The sequence below is a fragment of the Hippoglossus stenolepis genome, chromosome 5 (genome assembly GCF_022539355.2).
Source record: "Hippoglossus stenolepis isolate QCI-W04-F060 chromosome 5, HSTE1.2, whole genome shotgun sequence".
Taxonomy (NCBI): Eukaryota; Metazoa; Chordata; class Actinopteri; order Pleuronectiformes; family Pleuronectidae; genus Hippoglossus; species Hippoglossus stenolepis.
In genome coordinates this window covers 21824751-21848897 of record NC_061487.1, presented here as the reverse complement: position 1 = coordinate 21848897, position 24147 = coordinate 21824751, and the positions used below count along the sequence as shown (strand labels likewise).

The window sequence follows — 24147 nt, the reverse complement described above, 5'->3', positions numbered from 1 at the left end:
ATCGTAATCAATCTAAAGGTAACATAGTAAGTACATCCGTGCTCCTCGTGATTTTATTAAGCACTTCCTGGTTTGGGGGGGGCCACGTCAATAGGACGGCATCACCATGGCAACCCCGGTGTTGGTGTCGCCGCCTGTTGCTTGGTGACCTCGTGCACTTCGACAGATTGTTCCTCTTGCGGTGGAAGTTGTTTTTAATCGTGATTAGTGTTTTTGTCATCATGTAAAGCGGTGAAATTAAAACGTGATGGAGGTAAGTGGCTCTCAGACATTTGTTATGACTCGTTGCGGACATTGCGGTGGTAGATGATAATGAAGCTAATGACATTAGCAGCGGGAAAAGGCTTCTTACACCAGTTATCAGTATGTTGATGACCGACTTCTCTCAAACGGTTATTAAAACAGACTTTGTCAACTTAAACTAACGGAAGAAAAACAGCAGGAAGTCTGTGCTGAAGGTTGAACGTTGTGTTGATGTGGGAACTGTTCGAGTTAGCTTAAGTACAGGAGTATATGGGACACCATTAGTGCCAAGAGAAATAAATTAAGATGTTTACACTAAAGTTCCAACCAGAGGATATATTTACATCCTCACATTTAAAGTGTTTTATTTTGTATGTTATAATTAGTTTTGTTATTAAAAAAAAAACTTTAAATATAATTAAATAAAAAGTGTAAACAGTTTTAATTTTGCCTGTTATTCCAGTTGCAGAATGTGTTGCTGTGATTTCTCCGTCTCCAGTTTTCAGCACAATCTCCCAACAACACTTCATGCACCAAAAGAAAGAATTCCCTTGTAGCTGAAACAGATCTGATCGCACCAACTTATCCGCACAAGAGGTTTTTGTAAAGGCAGTCGTGTGTGCTAATGTTAGTAGCTTGTGTAGGAGCTGTTCTATTAGTTTGATATGTTGTGATTATTATTTGCTATTTTTGCATTTATATTTTTAGACACCAGGGGGCCCTAAGCACCAGGCCAGGTAGGATTCACAGTGGAGGTAGCAGGGGTGTTAATGAGAAGCACCGCTAAGGGAAATGTTTATTTACTAGAGCTTGAGGAGAATTACATGAAATCAATCTACCCAACCGTGAAGTCAGCGTGGACACTGGACTTCTTCAATTGCCTGAGTACAGCCCAACTAGACTGGTGCCTCAGTGGCTGTTTAATGTCAAGTTTATTTTGACAGAAACATCTTTTGGACAAATAGCCACATAAAGTACATAAAGTAAAAAGAATAACATCCTTTGGAACATTAAAGCAAAAAAAACTTCCTTTGGAACATTAAAGAAAGAAAAAAAAACCTTTGAACAAAGAACTTTGGAACAAGAAAACTGGAAAAGGAACATTTCGATTCTGTGGATTTCATGTGGATGTGCATTCTTTATATTTACGTTATAAAAGCCAATGTGTCACCGACACGACAAACACTGGAGCAGGACAGCCAAGCCAGAGCAGGAGCGCGCCGCACCAAGCGGAGGGCGCTGAGACATGGTACGTGTAATAGACACAGTGACTGTAAAGCTGTGTTTGGGAAAACGACACAACGATTGGAGTTGACGGTCATGTTTCATTTGCTGAGCTTTGTGGCGTTGATTGTGTTGATTGTGTCGGCCCGGTTTGTCGGGTTTGCACTGAGTTGCTGCTGAAAACTGCTAAAGCTGCAAGAAAATCAAAACGCAAGCAAGCAAACATCTGAAAAAGCTTCACGAGCTTATGGACTCCAAGGAAATCATTACTGACGTACAGTGTGAATTGTCCAATTTCATCAAGTGCTATGAGGAAGCAAGAAATGAGAGTGAATATTATCCTAAACTTACCCACACCCAAGGATGAAGTTGAAAAACAAGAAGCAGTGGTTTCACACCTAAATAACACTGTACTGTGACAACCTAATATTAAGAGTCCTGAACATGTTGATGTCCTAAGTTTGACAGCCTCAGTGGCAGCTGGACCTGGGGATAGTGTCTCCAATGTCTCACGCTAGAGATCAAGCCAAGTCAAACCCAACTAGACTTGTGCCTTAGTGTCTTTTATTTTGACAGAGACATCTTTTGGACAAATAGCCACTACAGCTTGATATATTCTTAAAAAGTTCAATTTTTTTCTTAATATACAAAATATATATATTTAGACTACATTATTAGTTTTTACGGTTTATTATACTCTCCTGCAATAACACTATACTAAATGGCAAATTAAATTCTTTGGCATTTCCCTTTTAGCAGAAATACAGCTGAAGATGCCTGAGAGAGACTCCTCCCTTAACATCTCACTTGTGAGTTTAAACCTAACTTGTTTTTTTGTTGTTGTTCCTCTGTCACTCAAAACAATATTTCAGGCTCTCTTTGTTAACAGGGATCAAGCCATTACACTTCTGATCTGGTATTTAATACAACACTGATGAACTATATTTTTTCCAATCAGGCCACCATGGCCGTCTCTGCCATCAGGAACTGGTGGAACACCTTCCAGTTGGACAAGTCGGACACCAACAACTCCAGCACAGAGGAGGATGAGGGGGAGTTGGCGGAGATGAGGCAGTGTAAGATGTTTTCACTGCATTTACTAACATATGCATATCTCACTGTTTCTAAAATGGGAGCGTAACAATGTTTACGTATCAACTGTGTTTAGCCATGATAATGAGTTCCTGTGTTGGAGAGGACATCTCGTCCTTAATTCCACATCATTATTTATTACACAAGAGCTCTTTTGTGAATGAGACAATTAGAGCAATCGGGTGCAGCATATATTCTTTTAGTTGGTGAGGCAGACCCGATGAAAAATGCATTTATCCAGATTGGAAGAAAAAGAGCTTGAAAGAACAGATACTGAATGTGTGGCTCATGTTCTCACCCAGTGTCCACAAACCTAAAAAAGACTCTGCGGACGAGGCAGCTGGAAATAGATTTCAATGGTGGCAGACCAGTTCTGAGTCTAAGGGCACCGCAGGACCTGGTGAGCTTTCCATCAATCTCCCGCCCCCGGTGGCCCATAGAGTGTGAGGTCATCAGCGACATTATCCATCACATAGGTAAGTTTGGATATTATTTAAACCTTTAAAATCACCAGGTATGAATGTTAATCACTGGTGTTTATCGGCCCAAGCAAAGGTAATGAGTTAAATTTGTGAGGTGACGCTTTTCTCTGAAAATATCGATTCTTTTGTTGTACAAAAAAATAATGGATGTTAACGTGTAATGATACAGTGAGAGTGTATTTTGCAGAGTGGGATCCGCCAGAGCCGGAGACTTTTTATCAGCCCACAGGACATGAGAGGACACCGATGCCTGTTGGAGAAGAGAGAGGGAAAGTGGTGTACTGCGTTGACCAAGGTAACATTTAACAAAAAGGCATCTTACTCCATAAATGTATATATTAGTGCACAAAATAAACAACCATAACTTAAGGTTTGAGCAGGGTTGTATTGGGATATAGGATCCATGATAAACTGAGGAGTGAGACCATCAAGTACCTTGTAAGCAATTAAAAGAAATCAATTCTAAAATGTACTGGAACCTGAAACCAGGGTGATGTGGTCCAACCTGTTTACTCTGACACCATCCAGGCATGTGGAATATTGATTAGTAATAATCAATATGTAAACATGTAATATAAATACAAGAAAATGTAAAAGAAATATAAACATTATATTCAACAGACTAAATACAATGTCATGAAGATATTGATATAGTGAATTCACATCTGAGTGAGTTAGAGAGATTTATGAGATTTCATATTAATGTCACCACCCTCACATGTTCTGTAAGTCCTGCTTTTTGATGAATATGCATCATCAATATTTTACCACTGCTCCAAGAAACCGTCCTTACAATACAGACTTTTTCCTTCTCCCTCCTTTAAGCCACTAAACGTCCCTTTTTCACCTGCTCTCGTGTGGGAGGGAGCAGGGGGCCCATCAAGGGCGCCACCTCCTGTGACATCGATCAGGCAGACTTCACCCTGGAGTTTGAGTCACGCTTTGAGAGTGGGAACCTCCAGAAAGCTGTGCAAGTGTGAGTCCCTACAGGAAGAATCCACTGATCAGTTGTTACTGCATCTCGGGCATTATATTTTTTCCCATCACCTTTAAGTTAAGTGACTCTCCCTCTGTTTCCAGGGGGGACTACGAGTATGAGCTCACCCTGTGCACAGACACGTACACGAAGAAGCACACGCAGTGGTTCTACTTCAGGGTCAGGAACATGGAGGCTGGAGTCACCTACCGCTTCACTATAATCAACCTGATGAAAAGGAGCTGCCTGTACTCTGTGGGTTTGAGACCACTCTTCTACTCTGAGAGGGCGGCCAAGGAGGAAGGTGTTGGATGGCAACGCACCGGCTTCAACATCAGATACTATCGCAACTGCAGTCAGGTCAGTGAACCGTCTGACTCCGGACTGTCTTTAGTCAGTACACTCTGATTTAGGAGCAGCAGCAGCGACCATTCACATTTCTCTACTTTTTATTTATGCTCTGTAGTCGACTACAAGCTGTCAGTAAACTAGTGCAGAGACTGATGTGTTTGTGAAAGACTCATATTTCTCTGGGAGCCACTTGTCATCACATTTTGCATAAACTTGCGTTCATAAGTTAAAAGTGCAAGTTGATGTTTGTACTTGAGCTCCACAAACTGAACCTTGGTAAAAGGCTGTCAGTAAATCTGAGTCTGAGATCTGTAAGTTGATTAAAACACGCACAAACCTCTGTCGTCTGTCGTGTTGCCAGAATTACAGAAGCACACCACAACAGGATGACTTTACGAAATATAATTTACAGTCATAGAAGCAGCAACTCTCTTGAAAACCAGTGTCTGTGTCTCTCTGTAGGATTCAAATGAAAATGACACCATCGCCCTGTACTCACTTACCTGGACTCTCCGGTTCCCTCATGACTCAGACACCTGCTACCTGGCCCACTGCTACCCCTACACCTACTCACACCTGCAGCGCTACCTTCAGCGGGTGTCCTCCAACCCAGCAGTGGCGTCATACTGTAAATTGCGGGTGCTGTGCCACAGCCTCGCTGGGAACGCCGTGTACGTGATGAACATAACATCCCAGGGGGATGGAAAGGTGAAGGGCAGGACCAAGAAGGCTGTGGTGGTGACGGCCCGAGTGCACCCAGGGGAAACCAACAGCTCCTGGATGATGGAGGGGTTGCTGGACTTTCTGCTCGGGGACTCGTCGGACGCTCAGCTGCTCAGGGACACTTTTGTTTTTAAGGTGAGGAACGTCAAACTTGTTGTGTCACATCTGAATGATTTTCACAATTATTTCTCCAATACATTATCAATTTTTTATGTCTGAATAGCAATTTAGAGATAGAACGTCGTCTGTGTTGCAATGCTATCACACACAGTTTTGCATGATGTGCTGCAGGTGGTGCCGATGCTGAACCCTGATGGTGTGGTGGTGGGGAATTACCGCTGCTCTCTGGCCGGCAGGGACCTCAACAGAAACTACAAGACACTGCTCAGGGACTCTTTTCCCTGTGTGTGGCACATCCGCAACATGGTGGAGAGGTAAAGACACGACAACAATAACAATATGAAATGACAATATTCATATCAAATAACTTGCATTTTAGGCTCATATGCAATGAAACTATGAGAGAAAAAGACCAAACTTAACCAACATGATATAAAGTGAACCCTCGCTGCACGTCTTCTTACAATAAGCGCAGATTGTGCAACATTTTTTCCAGAGTTTGCAGGAGCTTCACAAACATGGAACATACTTGGAACATACTTTATTTGCCTGCTCTGTATTACCCTCCTACATTCTGTCAATTTGGTGAGCTCATAAACAAACCTCAACCTACTCTGCACAAAATCCTTCATTCTGCTCCTTGTTGTGCTGTATCTTCTCCAGGTTAATGGCAGAGACAGATGTCGCTCTTTACTGTGACTTTCATGGCCACAACCGCAAAAATAATGTCTTCATGTACGGCTGCAACAACCGAGGTGAAGGTTCTCCGAAGCTTCACGAAAGAGTTTTTCCCCTAATGATGAGCAAGAACGCCAACAACAAGGTAGAGTCACTTAAAAGCCTTTAATATATTTAAACTGTGACTCAAACAAATTATTTTTTGGAGTTATGGTACCATTTTATTAGTCCTAGTCATCTTCACATAATGCTTTTTCTACAGTTACAACCCATCACCACTCTTACAAAATATGAATTATGTTTCAGAGGCAGTGTCTTTTCTTTGGTATTCATTTGTGTATTGTCAGCATTCAGCTACAAGCTCTAAACTACACTGGCTTCCTCTCAGTTCTCCTTCAAGAGCTGTAAATTCAAGGTGCAGAAGAGCAAAGAGGGAACAGGACGAATCGCCATGTGGAGACTTGGCATCAGAAACAGCTACACGATGGAGGCCACGTTCGGAGGCTCCACTCTGGGTGAGCTCAGGTTTCCTGAATGTGAGCGTTAATGTCCAGTGATGTAAGCTGGTACGCCTGATGTATGAGCAGCTGTCGTCTGTTTGATTGTTAGGTGACAGGGGGGGGACACATTTTACGACTCGAGACCTAAAGTCAATGGGCTATAATTTTTGTGACACCCTCCTGGACTTCTGTGACCCCGATCCAACAAAGGTGAGAGTCTTTTATTTTTATATGAAGAAATGTAGACTCTTTCCATTGTTGAAGCATGGAAATATACCTGGATCATGATTTTTAAAGCTTGGATTTTGTGACTTTAGTATTTAATTTGAACATTTTGTGTGTGCAACTGGTTTTTATAATTCACATTTATTATTTCAGACCACTTACTGTCTGACGGAGCTGGCGACATTGTTGAGAAAGGAGGCCGGAGAGAGGCTGGGCAAAGATTTAGGCCCTGATTGTAACATCTCTGAGTCTGACCTAGAAACCAGGTGATACAATAATTTATATTATACCTGGGTGATGTGGGATATGTGTAAAATGTGTCCTCGTTCAGCGTGGATGTGAATATTTTCTGTTTCCTTTCACAGCACCAGTGGATCAAACAGTTCAGATTCAGATGGACTCCCGGCTCATTTACTGAACCAGACTGAAACTGTCCATCTAGAGGTATAAAGACGTAACAGAAATCTGTGTTTACACACTTGTGCCTTTTTTCTAAAGTTCATATCACATCTGGATCCTTGTGCTTCCTCAGTTTCCCACAAACTGTTGCACTCTTCCAAAGCAAAATCCTGTGAAGAAGAAGAAGAAGAAGAAACGTTTAAAGAGTCGTAAAGAGAGGAACAAGCAGCGGCCGGAGGGAGCGAAGAATGATACACAGCCACAGGTCCTGCAAAGCAGCATCAAGAGTACTGTAAGAGACTAAAAGGTCCATTAATGAAATCACCCCGTCTGATTAACCTATTCGTATTTATTGATTGGTGAACAGACTTTGCAGGAGTCCTGTCTGCCTCATGAGACCACAGTTAAAGAGAGCGTCACAGAGAGGCCTGTCGGGCGACACCGGACTAAATGGCTGGTATGAAGCACAGACAGTGGATGGTTTATGAGACAGAGCAACAATGAAGTGAGATTTCCTGAGAGGTTTCTGTTTATATCTCTTTCTTTGTGAAGGTCAACAGTGTGATGAAAAAAGCAGCAATGCCTCCACCCAACACTGGAGATGTCAGTCAGGTGACTCTGTGGCAGGGCTGCGAACCTGTCAAGGTTAATATGACCATGATCATTGTCACATTATCGATCAGCCGTGAACATACACAATTTAACAAATGTTTTAATTGATACAAGGTGAAACTTTAGGAAACTGAACTCACTGTAGTTTTGACTCTTATTTGTGGGTCTTTTCTGTGCTTCAGGACGATGGTCTGGAGAACACGAGGGCTGCACACTCACCTCAGAGGGCAAAGGCATCACCTCACACAGGTAGCTTTTATTTTTAGATGTTCAGCCTCTCTAAAAGATTCTCCTGGATCTATTGATCAATACACCGTCAGCCAGCGGATTTACATCGGCGTTTCAATGTAGTTTTAGTCCTGTCCACAGAAACGTCAGCCCTGCACTGAAAACGTTATAAAAAGAGCAGGGATTAAACTAAAATATTCTGCTGGATTAAAATAAGATTTCATGGTTATTTTGCAAGATATCATTGCATCCTTTGAAATGGTATTGTGCAGCACATGTAGTTAGTTTTGTTTTCCCAGGTGACCTGGGGATGGATACAGGACAGTGGCGATGTTCCTCTCAGCTGCTGCACCTCAGTGCTCTCATACCTGCAGCTAAACTCCTGCATCCCCACCGGCGACAGCATCACTACCCTGGACAATCCCCAGTGTCCTACAAACTCTACGGAGGTTTGTCTACACGTGCACCTCAGCTCCAGATGAAGACTAAGTTTCTTCATCAGTTGATACACGTCTGCTTCCGATTTGAAATCTGCTTGATTAAAACCTATCTCCACTTTTCAGGGCTGCTGCCTCCCCTAAAAATAGCACACAGGTAAACCTAAATGTGTAGAATCTTATCAGGCAGACAAGCGATAACTCCTTGCTGAGTAGTGATCAGATTCAACAAGTGTTACATCTGTTGCAGGTCTCCCTCATCAACGTGCGTCAATATGGTTCCAGATATGATTCAAACAAAGCGCCTGCTGTCAAGTTTCACCAGTGACAACAGACGGTTTATTTTCGGAGCCAGAGGTTCTTTGCGTGTTTCAGCAAGTTACTCTGTGCTGGAGGACGCCTTCCCCTCTCACACAGATGCAACGACCATCAAACGGCAGAACGGGGAACAGGAAGATGACCCCACAGAAGGTTGCTCTTTGATATGAACAGATATTACACTGATACAGTTTATACAGATTTTTGTTTGTGAGGATACCGTTACATAAATGTATCACAAACTTCCCTCTGACCTCTTCTCTACCTGTCATTCATTCAGTGGGGTTGTCTCTGTGGGGATGTAAACCACTTGAGGAGCAGAAGCAGAGAGATATGAGGTCTGACGGCCCGCTGAGAGAAACTGAACCACGCAGCACTTTGTCTGGGTTGAGAGCCACAAACCTGAGTGGGAAAAGGTAAATTAGTTTTTATCCTCTCGAGTACTCCCTCTTCCCTTCTTCTGCCATCTTTTCTTGTCTCTAAAATATTTAGGTTAAACCTTTCATTTTAAAGTTTGTGACTTACATGTTAGATGATGTTAGACACTGTCTTTTCTCTCTTTTCTCAGGAATGTTATAAATAGTTAATTTGTTAAATCTATTTCAATTCTGTCCTTCCTGGGAGAGGGAGTGACTTTCCCTCACTAGGGACTTTCTCTGAGGTTTCGGTTCTTTCCCTGTTAAATGTTAAATGTTAAATTAAACTCTCTAAGTGAGTAGTTAAAGTCAGAGGATGTTGCACCTTTAACATATTGTTCAGCCCAATGAGGCAAATTGTAATTAGTGAAAATGGGCTATACGAATAAAAATTGATAACCAGACAATATTTGTGCAGTGACAATAAGACAAACATTGACAAACATCCCTATCCCTTTTTTTCAATTTCCTCAGACTGTGTAAAGATGCTCAGGAGACCAAAAGGCAGTTGGATGTTTCTCGCCCTGTGTCAAAGCCTCCAGACTTTATGAAGGTGAAACATCCGCAGAGGGACACACTCAGTCGGCTTCAGGCTCAGGGCATCACTGGAAGAAAAAGCACGGCTCCACAAGCGGAGATGGTTGCCATCATAAAACCATCGCAGTCCACACCACTGTAGGATGCTCGATTCTAAAAATCTGAGAACTACAGATTTTATTAACTCCACAAAAGATGTTGTTTTAATCTGCATTCGTTTGTTTGTTTTTATTTATTACGCCAAAACGACAGGGCAGCAATTTCCACAAAAAACTGTGGAAGGGTGTCTAATTCAGGGAAGAACTCATTACATTTAGGTCCAGATCAGGGAGCTGTTCCAGGATTGTTTTTTTTCACTTTCTTCAACATTGTGAGAACAACATTCTGTCCCCTCAACTCAAACTAATCACATTTGGATAGGAGAGAAGTGACACCCCCAAGTAACAGTTACTATCCAACATCAATCTTTGTTTGATACTTAACTATACCTGCATTGCTAATAAATGATGTACAGGCGACACGTTATATGGATTTTATTTATTGCAACCCTACAAAAAATAACAACATCACAATCCAATGAAATATAATGTGAGTTCAATATAAAAATAAATATGGTACAAAAGTCTTTCTCTTCAGCAAACAGCTGTGCTCAGCAAGTGTCCCATGTAAAATGTCATTTAAAAAAAAGTGACGCATCATTTTTGTTAGACCTTGAACAAAGTCGATGTCATGTCCAGGTGTGTCCAGATGTGGCGGAGACATCGGAGCTTCAGAAATCAGTCAAACTGTCGGAGGTGAAATTGGCTTTCTGTGTGTTTAACCATGTCCCGCAGCGCCACGAAACCAGAGAGGGCCTGGATCATTCAGGAAGAAACAAATGAAGATGAAATAGCAGCCAGTATATACATTGCTTAAAATTGTCACTTTTTGGGGGAAATGTAATCATACCTGTGAGAGTACAAATATAGCAAGAACTATGTGAACTCCTCTCTCCAGGGGCTGTATGAGAATGGCTTCGTTAAAGAGCTGAAACAGGATGAGAGGAGACTGCAGCAGGAGGCTCAGCAGCCAAAATCCAGCCAACTCTGGGACCTTCCGCAAACACAAGCATGACATCAGTTACACTCCTTGTATACGTCAACTGCAGAATTTCTTTATGTTTGCTTGATGCACCACCTTTTCTTGCAGGTTCCCGACATAACCCAGATAAAGTCTAATGGCCTCGATCAGAGTCATCAGGATGAGAACGGTCACGAGGATGAACTTGTAGTAGTCTGGCAAGGCAGGATACTGGAAGGGAGGACAACCACAGCAGTGCAGTTTAATTAAGTGAGTAGTAAAAATGAACCCCTGTGTAGTAGGAGTCAGGTGTCGTCTGTGTTATTGTTGATGTCAGTGGCTGAAGCATAATGTTTGTCACCTGTTCACTGTTTAGTTGTGAATGAATGGAGAGGATGTGATGGGGGAAGCCTTATTTTTTGCTGTTAAGAGTGAAATGAAATTTATTAGATAATGGGAGCCACCAGTTTTACAGACTAGTTTTAGGACTTTACACACATTGGATTTCCTTTTGTGATTTATTAACCAGAGCAGGTTAATCTCCGCTACTCAGCCCATTGTCGATTAAACGTTTGTTGCAGATAGTCGCCAGTTACCTGATTCAGCCAATCAGGGGGTCAGGTTGAGCCATTTAGATTTGAATACTAAGGATTTAAATTACGTTTCTGGTGACATACAGCAAAGTTTAACTGTTCAACTTCAAATATATTACAATAAAGGCACGTCATAAACAAAATGATACATAAAACAAAACACAAAAAGAAAAACAAACAAGAAAAACCATATAAAGAAAAAGGATAAACACACAATTGGTCAATATGGAATTAAAGTGCATATTTACTCCTTAAGAAATTGTGCTTTTTCAACTTTGCATTTGCTTTTCACATATTTTTTGTATAGTGTTGTATCAAATATGCAGGAAAATACTTTATTAACTTCATTTTCCCCAAACTCTTCTTTGTTGTCCTCCTTTTGAATTCAGTGATCTGACTTAGATTTATTTTCACATCAGTATTTACTTCCTGAGTACAAACAGGATCAGAACCCTGAAGTTCATACTATCGCAGTGTTGTAATTATTGATTTTTTTAATATTCACATTCTTTCACATCACTTTCCCTGTTTCTCACCTTGAGTTGCAGCATCACAATTTCACTGATCCACCACCAGGGGAAGAACCACATGTTAAAGTACAGAGACATCTGGAGCTGGAGACTGGACAGAACCCGCTTGTCTGCAAGAGAAATAATAAAAAATATCAATGAACAGATCAGCTTCAGTGGCAGCGGCTGCAGAAAACCACACCTGACACGAACGGGTGCTCCCGTCGCTAGTTAGCTACGTTAGCATGTTAGCAATAGCAGCTGTTTTCGTGTTGGGACTCACCGGGAAACAAAAACCCGTCGTTCCGCTTCGAGGGCGTCTCCGTTCGGCTCCGGTCGAATAAAACGTTCCGGGAGAAATCCTCTAAATGTCTGCGGATCGTCTCCGGCAGCTCCATCGTTCTCTGCGCAACACAAACATCAGCGGAGGAAGTGAAAACCTCTTCCGCTGTCCGAACGCTGTCCTCGTCTCCTTGGCAACCGAAGACATCAGTTCAGGAAGTAGAATTCAACTGCAGCTGTTCACGGTGCGAATGGAGAACTGTGTCTTTAAGGTGGTATTTCCTGATCCTGTTATCTTTCATGTAAAGGTGTAAACTGATGTTATATAAGATATCCAGAAGATTTTTTAATAATTATATTAAATATGAGCAGTTTTATGAGTCACAATGAAAAAGTAGCCAACTTTGCCTTTGATGTTGCCTTTGATTGACAAATTCTACAGTAAAAATCTTCTGAATCTTGAAGTTCTGACAGTGGGAGTCACCATGGACAAGAGTGAGGGGAAATATATGGGTCACCTCTCAAAGATGTATTTTAAAATTATATTTAATATGAGCAAGTTATGAGCCACAATCAAGGTAGCCAACTTTGCCTTTCATTTTTTTCCACAAATTCTACAGTAAAGTCACTTAAAACTTGGCATATAGACAGTGGGAGTCACCATGAACAAGAGACAGTTGAAATATCTGTGTTACCTTTCAACGATTTAAAAAAAACAAGTTATGAGTGTCAAGGGTTACTTTTAAATTATATTGATAAAATTTTGAATTTGAAGAAGAAGCGATAAACCAGCTGTTTTATGGAAGAGCGTAGATGATTTTGACACACACACCAACCACTCAACTTAACTGGAAGCTATAGACGTTTTTATATGTTATGCAAATAAAAACTAGAAAACTCATCAAATAACTAAATTCTTGATTTTAATTATATTCCGCACACACAAAGCCAAGTCCTCAAAGTATTTCCCAACTTTTGAGTCTTTTAGAATTGATTTTATGAATCATTTTGATTATAAACAATCATATGACTAGTGTGATAAAATGGGTTTATAGAAATGTAATTCATTGCCTACCTCTTTGAAGTTATTTATTATTATTTATTATGTTTCAAGACACTTTCTCATAATGTAGCTGTACTCCTGTATTTTCTTTACGTCATTACTGCTTGTTGTGATCCCCCAAATGATATATGTCTGTAAGCTCTTTATTGTTGAATAAAGTATTTAGTAATAATAATTTATTCGAGTTGTGCCGGTGTCGTTTACGTGAATTTTCCCACTCGTAAAATGAATATTTCCCGATAATTCTGAGACCACGTGAACGCACCAAAGTGAATTCCTTTGGTAAATTCCCCTTTTTCCTTTTAAATTTTTTTAAAAATGTGACACCACATCAAACTAATGAGCTTTAAACAGCGACACATTTGTAAAATACTTCCTGTAATCAGCCCTGTCAGGTTCATTAATGATCTACAGCACAATACAACAACAAATCACTTCCACCTTACAGACAGTTTCACTTTGAGAGAAAACGAAAGTTAGACGGAGCAGCAGAAGATGGCAGAAAGCTGCGAGTCAAACATTTTCCAGTGCTCGATCTGTTTGGATGGACTGATCAACCCTGTGACCCTTCACTGCGGACACAGCTACTGTCAGGAGTGTGTGAACGCCTTCTGGGACCAGGGCGACCAGAGTGGAGTTTACACATGTCCCCAGTGTGTCCACTCCTTCAACCCAAGACCCGTCCTGAGCAAGAGCATAGTGCTGGCGAATGCGATGGGGAAAATGTCCGGGGGAGAAAAAGAAGAAGCCAAAGCTGCTGCTGCTGCTGTGGAGGACGAAGTTGTCCCCGGGGACGTGGAGTGTGATTTCTGCACCGGGAGGAGGCTGAAGGCCGTGAAGACCTGCCTGGTGTGTCTGGCCTCGTACTGCTCCACCCACCTGCAGCCTCACTACCTGTCTGCAGCTTTCAAGAGGCACAAGCTGGTGGAGGTGTCCGCCTCCATGCAGGACAAGATCTGCCCCAAGCACAACAAGCTGCTGGAGGTCTTCTGCCGCACCGACGGCCACTGCATCTGTCTGCTGTGTGTGATGGACGAGCACAGAAGTCATGACACCGTCTCGGCTGCAGCGGAGAGGGAAGACAGACAGGTCAGACTGTTTAATGTCGGCCAGCCCTTTAACAAAGGATTAGAGAGAATATCCCTTTGACACTTTTACACTTTATCAACAGACTAAATATCAACGGTTCATGTGCAATTCATTCCCTGTACAAATTCTCACACTTTCCTGTCTTTACACTGTATTTATTTGTTTAAATACATTCATATTTTACTATATTACTTTCTTTTTTTATAGTCCTTACACTTAACAAGTATTGCATGTTACTTATTTGATGCCTATTTTGACTGTTGCAGCTGTAATACTGCAAATCTCCCTTATTTTATCTTAGTTCTTAATAGTGTTATAAAACTAAAGATTTAAGAGGAGACAGAAATACAGTTTTTACTGCAAGTGTGCAAATATACAAATCTGTCCTGGTAAAGTTTATTTATATCCCCATTAGCCACTTCCGGAGCCCCTGAAGTCCCAAATTGTGCTATATTTTTGTGGGCATAAGATATTTACACGGTGCGTCAGATGCACACAGCCACCAGATGCAGATTTTTACCATAGCAGAGAAATCAAGTGTTATTTTCACCTGTAAATGGCCTATAATGAAACTTTTGTTGCTCCTGCACAGAGACACAGGAACATCAGGAATCAATTGCATCGCATACTGAAGGAAAACAGGCTCAGCAGACGGAAGGACTATATTTCAATCATAAAGTGTTATGTTTTGTGGATCCGAGACAATATTTAATATCTTCTTTTTCGGCCCATGTCCACCAAGTGTCGTATAAATCCGCTCAATAGTTTTCGCGTAATCCTGATGACAAACGAACAAACGGATATTGGTGAAAACATAACATTCTTGGCGGGGTCGTTAATCTATTCTATTCTAATAAAGTGTAAATCTATGTTACTGATCAACAACGAACAAAGGTGTTAACAATATGGTTTTATTTTCAGAAACAATTTGGAAAGAACAAACAAAGGTATCAACGGGGAATTCACGAGAAAGAGAAGAAGCTGCAGCAACTGAGACAGAAGATTGATTCACTAAAGGTGAATGTTCTTGTTCTTTTTTTCCTGCAACCATTTCCTGTACAGGAACTGACATTATTCCCAATGTCTTTGCACTATATCAGGGCTCTGGAGATGCAGCGGTGCAAGAGGCAGACAGGGTCTACACTGAAATTGTCCGGACGGCGGATATGAGGCTGCGTGCTGTGAAGCAGGGGATCAGAGCCGAGGAGACGGCTGGGGTGAGCCGAGCCGGGGCCCTGGTGGATCGGCTGGAGAGGGAGATCTCTGAGCTGAGGAAGGGAGAGGACGTACTGAAGCAGCTGTCGCTCACTGAGGATCACATTTATTTCCTGCAGGTACAGCGACACAAAGCAGCTAGGATCCAATTATTTGGTGTTTAGGACTGCAACTTATAACGTGTGTCTGTTTTTTTCACGTGTGTAGAGCCCCCAGTCCATTTTCAACTGTCCAGAACCTGATGAGTCTCCAGATTTCAACATCCACCTGCACACATCGTTTGACTTTATGACAAAGGCCATCTGTACTTTGAGAGATCAAATGGAAAACATCACACAGGGTATTGCAGAAATAACTGAGACAAGTAAGAAAACAAGTTTATTTTTTGGAAGCATATGAGATTGTATAAATATTCTGTTTTCTAAGGATGTTGAGATTATTTGTGTTTGTTTTAGTTCAAGCTGATCCGATGAAAAGAGAAGAGTTCCTCCTGTGTGAGTTGTTCACTGTATCCTGGCAAAAACACATTTGGATTAAGCCCGTCACTTCACACTGAATAATAATTTCTAACATTCTGCATTTCAGATCTCTGCAGCATCAGTTTGGATCCTAACACAGCATTTAAAAACCTAATGCTTTCTGATGGAAACAGCAAGGTAACCTGGATTAAAAGGGCTCAGCACCGCCCCCACCATCCAGAGAGATTCACCGAATATGATCAAGTGTTGTGCACTGAAGGTTTATCTGGCGTGTGCTACTGGGAGGTTGAGTGGAAGGGGCCCAGGGTTGAGGTCGCTATGTGCTACAAAGGCTCAGAGCTGCAAGAGAGTTGCTTTGGATACACAGACCAGTCCTGGAGCCTTTCCCTCTCAACCTCTAGTTGCACCTTCTGGCACAATGAAGTCAAAACTAGGATATCTGGGCCCTGCTCCGTCACTGTAGGAGTGTATCTGAACCACCAGGTCGGGAGCCTGTCCTTCTACAGCGTCTCTGATTCTGGTCAAATGATGCTCCTTCACAGAGTTCAGACCACATTCTCCAAGCCTCTGTACCCTGGGTTCATGGTCTCCAGAGGTTCCTCTGTTAAAATACGCGCACCAAAGTAAAGGGTTGCTTGAGGGAACTATCTTTGAGAGTACTTTCGTTTTGCTTCGTGCATTTTTTTGGTGTCAGAATTGACTGTTGAATATTTCTCATTTTCATTTGCACCTTATTCCTACTTTAAATGTTTCCTCACTGAATATGTGGTTTTAACGGATCTACAGTTCAGCATTAATCTTGAACTTGCTGGACCTGAGTTGATTGTATTTCTTTTACATGCAAGGAAAAGATGATAGAAACGTAACATGTTTATTTTCAAGTTCTTTTGTTAATCATACACATTTCTCTTCAAGTATAACACCTTCATTTCAAATGTAAACCCAATAATAATAGTGGTCAAACGTTACATAGGAACATGTTTACGAATAAAAATAAAATGTGAAAAAGTTCAGTGTTGTTTCTGGACCTCTCCTGCCGCGCCCATCGACGGCTCATATGCCTGATGATGTGTGTGGTGAACACCAAGGTGACAACACGGTGGAAGCTGCAGCAGAGATGTGTGACATGCAGGTAACTCAGTTCAACCTTATGGTGACTGGGTTGTGATGCTCGTGTATGAAAATGTTGTGGTCTAATTTTGATTTGAAAAATTATACCCAACATATGGCCCTCTTCCATGGGCCAACACTAAAATAACAGTCCAAGAAAGGCCCTCAGTTGTCAAGGCAACAGTCAGTCAAGCGGCACCAAACTGCACACACTCATAAATATCAATATTCTTCTACATCAAGATCCATGAATTATACTCGGAGAAATCAGTGAAAATGTCAATGTTTTAAAAAGCGGACTAAAATGTAGCCCTTAAACCAAGTTGTGTGGTAAACAAACAAAACCAACGAACCAACAAACCACCAGGGGTGAACTTCCTTGGCAGAGGGAACACTAAGGATCAGTATACGTTTGATCACATGCAGAAATTCTGCCATCGCTGTATTAAAATAATCGGAAAGCAACAAAAAATGTACATTCCACATATTTAATTCCTTCAGTTCAAGCTACATTTTCCAAAGTGACACATTTAGACACACAGTAGTAACAGCGCCAGCGCCGCTAAGAGTTGAGGTCGTGACGAAGACGGTCATAGAACAGAGTCGATGGAGCTGTTTGTGTAGGAGCGATCCACGGTGTCGTAGAAACGCAGGCAGGCCTTATAACGCAGCAGCTTCTCGGTCAGAGGGCTGATGGTCAGTGCTTTGCCCTGCACACTCAGGTCTATGTACCTGGGCCGGACAACAGGAAGATGCACAATGTTTTAAAGCAACAAAGAGGAAACAGAAAAATATATTTGACCATCATTTTAACCATAGTCTTATATTCAACTAATTACTAGCTGTTCAAAAGCACCTAAAATGAACTGTAATGGACCTGAACCAGGGTAACTCACAGAAATCAACGCATGACAGTGTTTATTGTGTATAATTAATAAAATACTTGTAACCTTATAGGCAACCACCATATAGACAAGATTGTTGGAAATAATACTGTACCTGTAAGATACTCTCCAAAAGACAAGGGTATTAATAGCCATCAGTGAGGCCAGGAGGAAGAAGTACCTCTCCAGATTCCCATCATGCAGTATGTTTGGGTAGAAGTTACCTGTCGTCAAATATAATCGTGACCATATCAGAATCAGCTTTCTAATCAAATCACTGTGCCCCTGTCATTTGTTACAGGAAGGAAAAAAAACATTTCACTTTTTTTTTACCTCCAGAGAGAAAGTACGCCAGCTGGACGATAAAGGCTCCAAGAAAACAGCCCCCTCCGTAGGACAGAGTGAGGAAGTGCAGGGAGATGCCTCTGATGTGGCTCGGGGTCAGTTGGAAAGATATGAGGGAACCTGCCAGGGAGGAAGTGACAGCAGAAGCTTCTATTTGTGACATGTCAGCACCGCCCCTGCACCCTCCTTCATGTGTAAATCGGAGTAATCTGATCAGTTCACAAAAGCTTCCAATCCCGGGTGAACTCTAGTCTTTCACTCACATGCAGGGGTGACGAGAGCCTCTGCCAGACCAAGCAGGATGTACTGGGGAGCCAGCTGGAAATACGGCATGGACGACACCTGCAGGACCTTCCCGGACAGCGTCTGCTCCACCAGCGGATGAGTCTTCCTCTGCAGCTCAGTCAAACCTGCCACCAGGACTGACAGAGTGGCACATGCATGGCCCAGAGCTGGAAGGGGGAGGATAGACAGGGTGGGATGATAAGAGAGGGGGCTGCGGAATGGAGGGGGAGCGGGTTGGGGGTTGTGATTACAGGAGAGAAGATGGAGGATGACACAGAGATAGAAGAGCGAGAAAGTCATTCCGATGATTAGGTGAAGACAAAAAAAAGTGTGAAGTAATGACAGAAGGAAATCTAGAGGGGAGCTCAGAATCTTCAATCTGAAGGGGAAGCAAAAGAGACACACAACCCAACAAGTGTAATGCCACCCAACCACGAAGGCTGTCCCTGGCAGGGGGTAGTTGAACCCAAATATACACAGATATCAGTCAACTCACATGATACAGGTTCAAATTATTTATTCTTTATCCATCCACCGTGTGTGACGATTCTATTGGTGACCTTATCTTAAACTAATGGTAATGGATATGACTGGTCACTGAAGGCCTTACCCTCTGTCTGAGTGTCTGGGCTTGACCTTGGTTGCCATGACAGCTACTAGTGGGAACTGTGAAGATGCAGCCTCACAGCTATGCTTAAGATAAACGATAAACTATGTTCTATTAGTGACGTGAGTGACCTGTTAGGAAACACTGTCTAAATGGGAACTACAACTTCTAGAAGTCCCCTAAAGGCAAACTGGAGATATCATGTTGAAAAGGTCAAAAACATGATTTCTGAGAACACTGTGACCTTTGACCTTCGACCATGCAAACCTGATCAGTTAATACGTAAGTCCAACTTAACATTTTTACCAAATTTAAAGAAATTCGCTTAAGGCATTCTTGAGATTTCATGTTCATAAGGCAAAAATAATTGATTTGCAGGGTCACAATGACCTTGATCTTTGACCTTGAATACCTGAATCTAATCAATTAATCCATGAGTCAAAGTGAACATTTGAACCAAATTTCCTCCTCTAAGGATCCTCTAGAGATGTTCTTAAATGAACATGTTCACAAGGCAAAGAGGGGAACTGTGAGGTCCCAGAAATCTTGGCATTTGAACTTTAACCACCCAAATCTACTCAGTTAATCTATGAGTCCAACTGAACCTTTTTACTGAATCTGATTAAATTCCCTCTGGCTGTTCTTGAGTGATCATGTTCATGTAGAGTAGGACGGATGGACGGACAACCCAAACACGTAATGCCTCTGACTTCTGGCTGTCGCTGCCACGGAGGCATAAAAAACGGACTCAATGAAAGAAAATAGACAGTGAAAACAAATAGTGGAGGAGTTTATATTCAGATATACTCACTGATGACTTTCGCAGGGGCCATAGGAGCCTTTTCCATGGAGAGGTAGCAGGTAGAGACGCACTCGATCAGCGGGGCTAAGAGCAGCAGAGGCAGGATGCTGATCACATTCATGGCTCCAATAGGCAACAGCAGGTCGTTCAGGTGAAGGTTGGAGTTCATCGTCTGTATGTAGTAACCTGAGGGAATCTGTGGGAAACACATTCTTTAACATTATGGAAACGATCCCGATGATTAACTAAAGGAATCGTTGCGTTGACCTGCCTGTGTGATGCAGGCTCTGTACAGCAGCTGGAGGCCATAAAGAGGGAAGAGCTTTGCCAGGACTTTAACGTTCTCCACGTGCGTCTCACTGTAGCGACCACCGTTGTTCTCCTTGGCCCGGTCCAACCAAGACACCACATCTCCACTCAGGTGCCGATAGTGGAGGCAGCACATCTTGAGAGAGTTCAGGAAGACGCCCAGTGTGGTCAGCAAGGATCCACCTGTGAAGGAAACACGGAGGAAAAGTGTGAGGTTGTACACGTCATAGACTAGAAGTATGTGTACTGTGAGCCAGACTGACTTTTTTCTATGTACGTTACCTTTCTTGGGTTTGTAGGTGAGTTTGTTGCGCATCATGTGTATGGCGATGAGCGCCAGCAGCACTGAGGTGAACGGGATGAGGAAGCCCAGATTTTTGGCCACAGACTGCTGAATGTACGCAATACCCAGAAACACAACAGTGGAATTCAGGTTCACCAACCAGTAGAACCTGAACACAAGGAAATCAATTCTAAATGAAAGTCCTTAATTTCTTTAAACATGAAGTTTTACATGGGTACATAGCGTAGAGTACATTAGCTTTGTGAAACAGTTTGATTTGTTGTATCCCCTAAGAATGTTGGCATGTTTTGATTGGTTTGACAAGGAAGTAAGTCTATTCAAAGTTTTTCAACAACGGTTTGCATTATTTTCTTTTTGATAAACCTATTGCATCGTTTTTATTTCTCTTTATCTAATACCAGGATCAGTCTCTTAAAAGTTGTTTGTGTTGTGTATGTAGTGTATAACAGCTGCATTTGTCTATTGTTTTTATTGTTGTAACAATGGTTTTCTGTCTTCTTGGGCAGATCTCTCTTATAAAGGAGGTTTTAATCTCAATGTGACTTTTACCTGGTTATAGAATAAATAATATAATTATACATACATCTGGAAAACCAATCATACAATTGCTAGACTGCTGAGCATGGTCACTTTCCCCAGAGGATGAACCCCTCTATTTTCTACTCCACTTCATAAACTCTTCGCAAGCATTACCATTGGGGGTTGGTGCTATACAGGAACATTTTAACGTCATACAAAAAAGTTTCAGAATGTAACAGAAGCACTGATCTGTAGAGAACTTCATAAAGACGATCTCTCAAATGATCCTAAAACTGATCACAGTAAAAACAGCAGTGGATTGTGGAGGATTTGCTAAACTAGTAAATGACAGCTCTCAGATTGCGACACCCACCAGTTGAAGAAGGACAGGAGCTGGTGCTGGTTGTAGCCCTGCAGGCTGTAGGCACCCATGGGGCAGAGGATGGCCCGGATGCCGCCGATGCCCAGAGCGGCAGCCAGGAGGCCGGTATAGAACAAGATCTGCTGCTCCCGGGGCTCCAGCCGGTGGGTCATGTGATGAGTGTCGATGTAGAAATCCTCAAAGGGAAAAGCCACCACGGGCAGCATGGCTGTACCTAGAATTTTACAAAGACATGTGAAGTCCTCGTCATCAGCTCCATTTCAAACAGGATTTCACAGGAGTGGAACCATGACCAAGCACCTTTACAGAATTAGACTATTGAAATTTGCCCACACTAACAATCTGGTAGATTTATGTACATCAATAATACAGTACAATAAGAATGAAGGGTGGTATGGTGGTGCAGTGGTTAGCACTGTCGTTTCAAAGAGAGATAGGTTTGAATCCTGGTTTGGCCAGAAGCCCCTCTGTGTGGAGTTGGCATGTTCTGCCTGTATTTAAAGGGTTTTTCTGCATGTACCGTAGTTTCCTTGCACAGTCCAAAGACATGCAGATTTAGGTCAGGTTAATTGGAGAATCTAAATCGACGTGTGAATGGCTGTTTGTCTCTGTATGTCGGCCTCCGAGACACTGTCCAGGTTGTACCCTGCCTCTCAGCCAATGTCAGCTGGGATTAGCTCCCCCCGCTACCCTCAAAGGATAAGAGGTATTGATAATGGATAATGAATGATGGATGGATGGATGGATGGATGAACAGAGGTATAAGAGGAACAATTGAAACTTTTTTCCAGGCTTTGAAAAATATCTAGATATTGTATCATCAAGGAAAAGTGAGAAAAGACTCATCACAGCTGATCTTTGTATCATCAAGCCAAACCCTTATCTTACATTATTACAGAAATATACTTTCCAATTTCTCACATCAGACAACAGGTATCAAACTGAAATCATTGTGTCTCACCAAAGAAATGAAGAACAGCACACACGTAGAGCACTTTGGCCCTTCCTAAGAAGGTTTCTGCAAACCACCCCACCAGAACCGGGGTCAGGGTGCTGGCTCCTATGAAGCACAGGTTGACTGTCGCAGCTGAGTAGTTGTCATAGCCGAGCTTCACAGTGCAGAAGAGAATCATGTTGCACACAATCCCAAAGAAAGCAAATCTTTCACACAGCTCCACCAGCAGCACGCAGATGATGACTTGGAGCTTCTTGCGTGACTTCTTCGGCCGCCCCGGGTCTGGACGAGGCGTCCGGGAGATTCGTCGCAGTTGGCTCCTGCCCTCTGGCAGTCTCTGAAAGTCTCCTGCCACCATAACACCTGGCCTGTGAGCTGGCTGCCGGGCTGCTCGGTTGAATGGGAACTCTTGCCCGTTCGAGGATGGGACCAGCTGTGGATTGAGCTGGAATCCGTCACGCTGGTGCGACTGTGGAACTGGACCTGAGACACGTAGGATGAGACACACCTTCTTGCATTCTGCACGTGCTAGTGACTGATTTTTCCTCCTGTGTCATGATCTTACTCAGAACTGTGGACGTCTTACGAGGATGTGACACAGATCTGGAGATCGCACCCGTCAGGAGTAATGGACGGAATCTATTTAGAGAGCATCCCAGAAATATTTCTATAATTACCAGTAAGTCATAAACATGATGTTTGTTGTTTTTATTCCCACAATCGTTATTTGGACACTGTTGGCTCTGGATTTTTAAATCTAATTATGTCATTGAAATTCTGCTAAATTGCAATTAATATAGTCATGGATGAAATGACAACTCAAGAAAGCATGATGTTGCCTAAGCTGTAGGCTTTAGTGTTAAATAACATAAAAGAAAACATAAGAAAATAATTTAGTGCTGCAGGTTATAACAAACACTTACAAAATGTCACATATCCTTGTGAAAGCAGTCTTTCAGTGTACGAGCTCATTTTGGCTCGCCTGCTGATAATTAGACTGTTGATGTTAAGTGAGAGTCATCGGCAGTTTAAAGTCAACTGAGCCCGTGCATTTAGAAAACAACTGCCTGTTGATAGAGGAGACAGTTAGCTGACTTCCCAAAGCACAGTCCAGGCCACGTCCGCCGTGAAGTGAGGTTAACTACAGCTGATTCAGCAGTTTACAAGCTGCTTTGAATGGAGGGATCAACACTTTTGCTAATGATTTGGAACAAGATTGTTTTCTGGAGGCCTCAGTATTCTTTTCTGATGTTTAAAACGTGCATATTTGAATAGAAAGTCCAATTTTTTATACACCTCCTTTTATACACCAGGCTTTTGCCATTGCCACTCGAGGCTCTGCAATTGCTTAAAACATATTTTTATAGGAAAGCCTTAACTGGTTACAACAGATGTTGTTTGTTTTGTAATACGTTCTTTCATGTTATATTTCTTATTATCCCTCTGTTTTATTCTTTTTTGTTTTATCCCCCCGTATTTTAGAAAGCACTTTGTATCCTTCTTTGGATAAATGCTACAGAAAATAAAGTTTTATTATTATTGTTTTATAACAACGTTTTTTTCCAGGCATCTTGGGGCATGTCAGGTATTTGCAGTATAATTAATAGATGGATGGATGGATGGATGGTACTATACATGATACAAGGTCTGTACTTTATTAAATAGAATGTAATAAACATAAAATGTACTAAAAACTGTACATACTCCCTAAGTAAATGATACACAATAAAGTACTAGAATACACAGTATAAGGTAATAAACATAATAGAACAACGATAGATGTGAAAATGTGAGC

At 42.0% G+C, this 24147-nt stretch overlaps 4 protein-coding genes across 6 annotated transcripts; 2 read left to right on the top strand and 2 right to left on the bottom strand.

The window, feature by feature from the left end:
• The first annotated feature begins 82 nt into the window (after positions 1-82).
• agbl2 (AGBL carboxypeptidase 2) lies at positions 83-10079 on the top strand. Of its 3 annotated transcripts, none has more exons than XM_047339774.1 (23): positions 83-253; positions 2227-2276; positions 2426-2543; positions 2862-3035; positions 3229-3336; positions 3867-4017; positions 4122-4377; positions 4831-5226; positions 5383-5525; positions 5875-6034; positions 6278-6404; positions 6499-6599; positions 6768-6880; positions 6980-7058; positions 7147-7305; positions 7381-7470; positions 7566-7658; positions 7808-7874; positions 8153-8302; positions 8417-8447; positions 8541-8761; positions 8889-9024; positions 9499-10079. In XM_047339774.1, the coding sequence occupies exons 2-23, from the start codon at positions 2241-2243 to the stop codon at positions 9701-9703; spliced, it is 3114 nt and encodes a 1037-aa protein (XP_047195730.1). In that variant the 5' UTR covers positions 83-253; positions 2227-2240; the 3' UTR covers positions 9704-10079. The 3 variants fall into 3 exon arrangements, with proteins under 3 accessions (XP_047195730.1, XP_047195731.1, XP_035011891.2); XM_047339775.1 differs by having other exon boundaries at positions 2224-2276; positions 7147-7278; XM_035156000.2 differs by having other exon boundaries at positions 2224-2276.
• On the bottom strand, positions 10079-12238 carry tmem17 (transmembrane protein 17). Its single transcript, XM_035156008.2, has 5 exons — positions 12006-12238; positions 11750-11853; positions 10738-10851; positions 10510-10653; positions 10079-10415 (listed from the first exon to the last, which is right to left on the bottom strand). Exons 1-5 carry the CDS (start codon positions 12118-12120, stop codon positions 10338-10340), a joined length of 555 nt encoding a protein of 184 aa, XP_035011899.1. The 5' UTR covers positions 12121-12238; the 3' UTR covers positions 10079-10337.
• Positions 12239-13447: 1209 nt separating this feature from the next.
• On the top strand, positions 13448-16858 carry LOC118109145 (E3 ubiquitin/ISG15 ligase TRIM25). Its single transcript, XM_035156004.2, has 6 exons — positions 13448-14156; positions 15078-15173; positions 15257-15490; positions 15579-15735; positions 15827-15865; positions 15957-16858. Exons 1-6 carry the CDS (start codon positions 13563-13565, stop codon positions 16475-16477), a joined length of 1641 nt encoding a protein of 546 aa, XP_035011895.1. The 5' UTR covers positions 13448-13562; the 3' UTR covers positions 16478-16858.
• A 594-nt stretch (positions 16859-17452) lies between these two features.
• slc15a5 (solute carrier family 15 member 5) lies at positions 17453-22710 on the bottom strand. Its single transcript, XM_035156005.2, has 9 exons — positions 22359-22710; positions 21389-21611; positions 20475-20644; positions 20155-20375; positions 19893-20079; positions 18453-18641; positions 18178-18309; positions 17960-18068; positions 17453-17692 (listed from the first exon to the last, which is right to left on the bottom strand). The coding sequence occupies exons 1-9, from the start codon at positions 22708-22710 to the stop codon at positions 17551-17553; spliced, it is 1725 nt and encodes a 574-aa protein (XP_035011896.1). The 3' UTR covers positions 17453-17550.
• Between the last annotated feature and the right edge of the window lie 1437 nt (positions 22711-24147).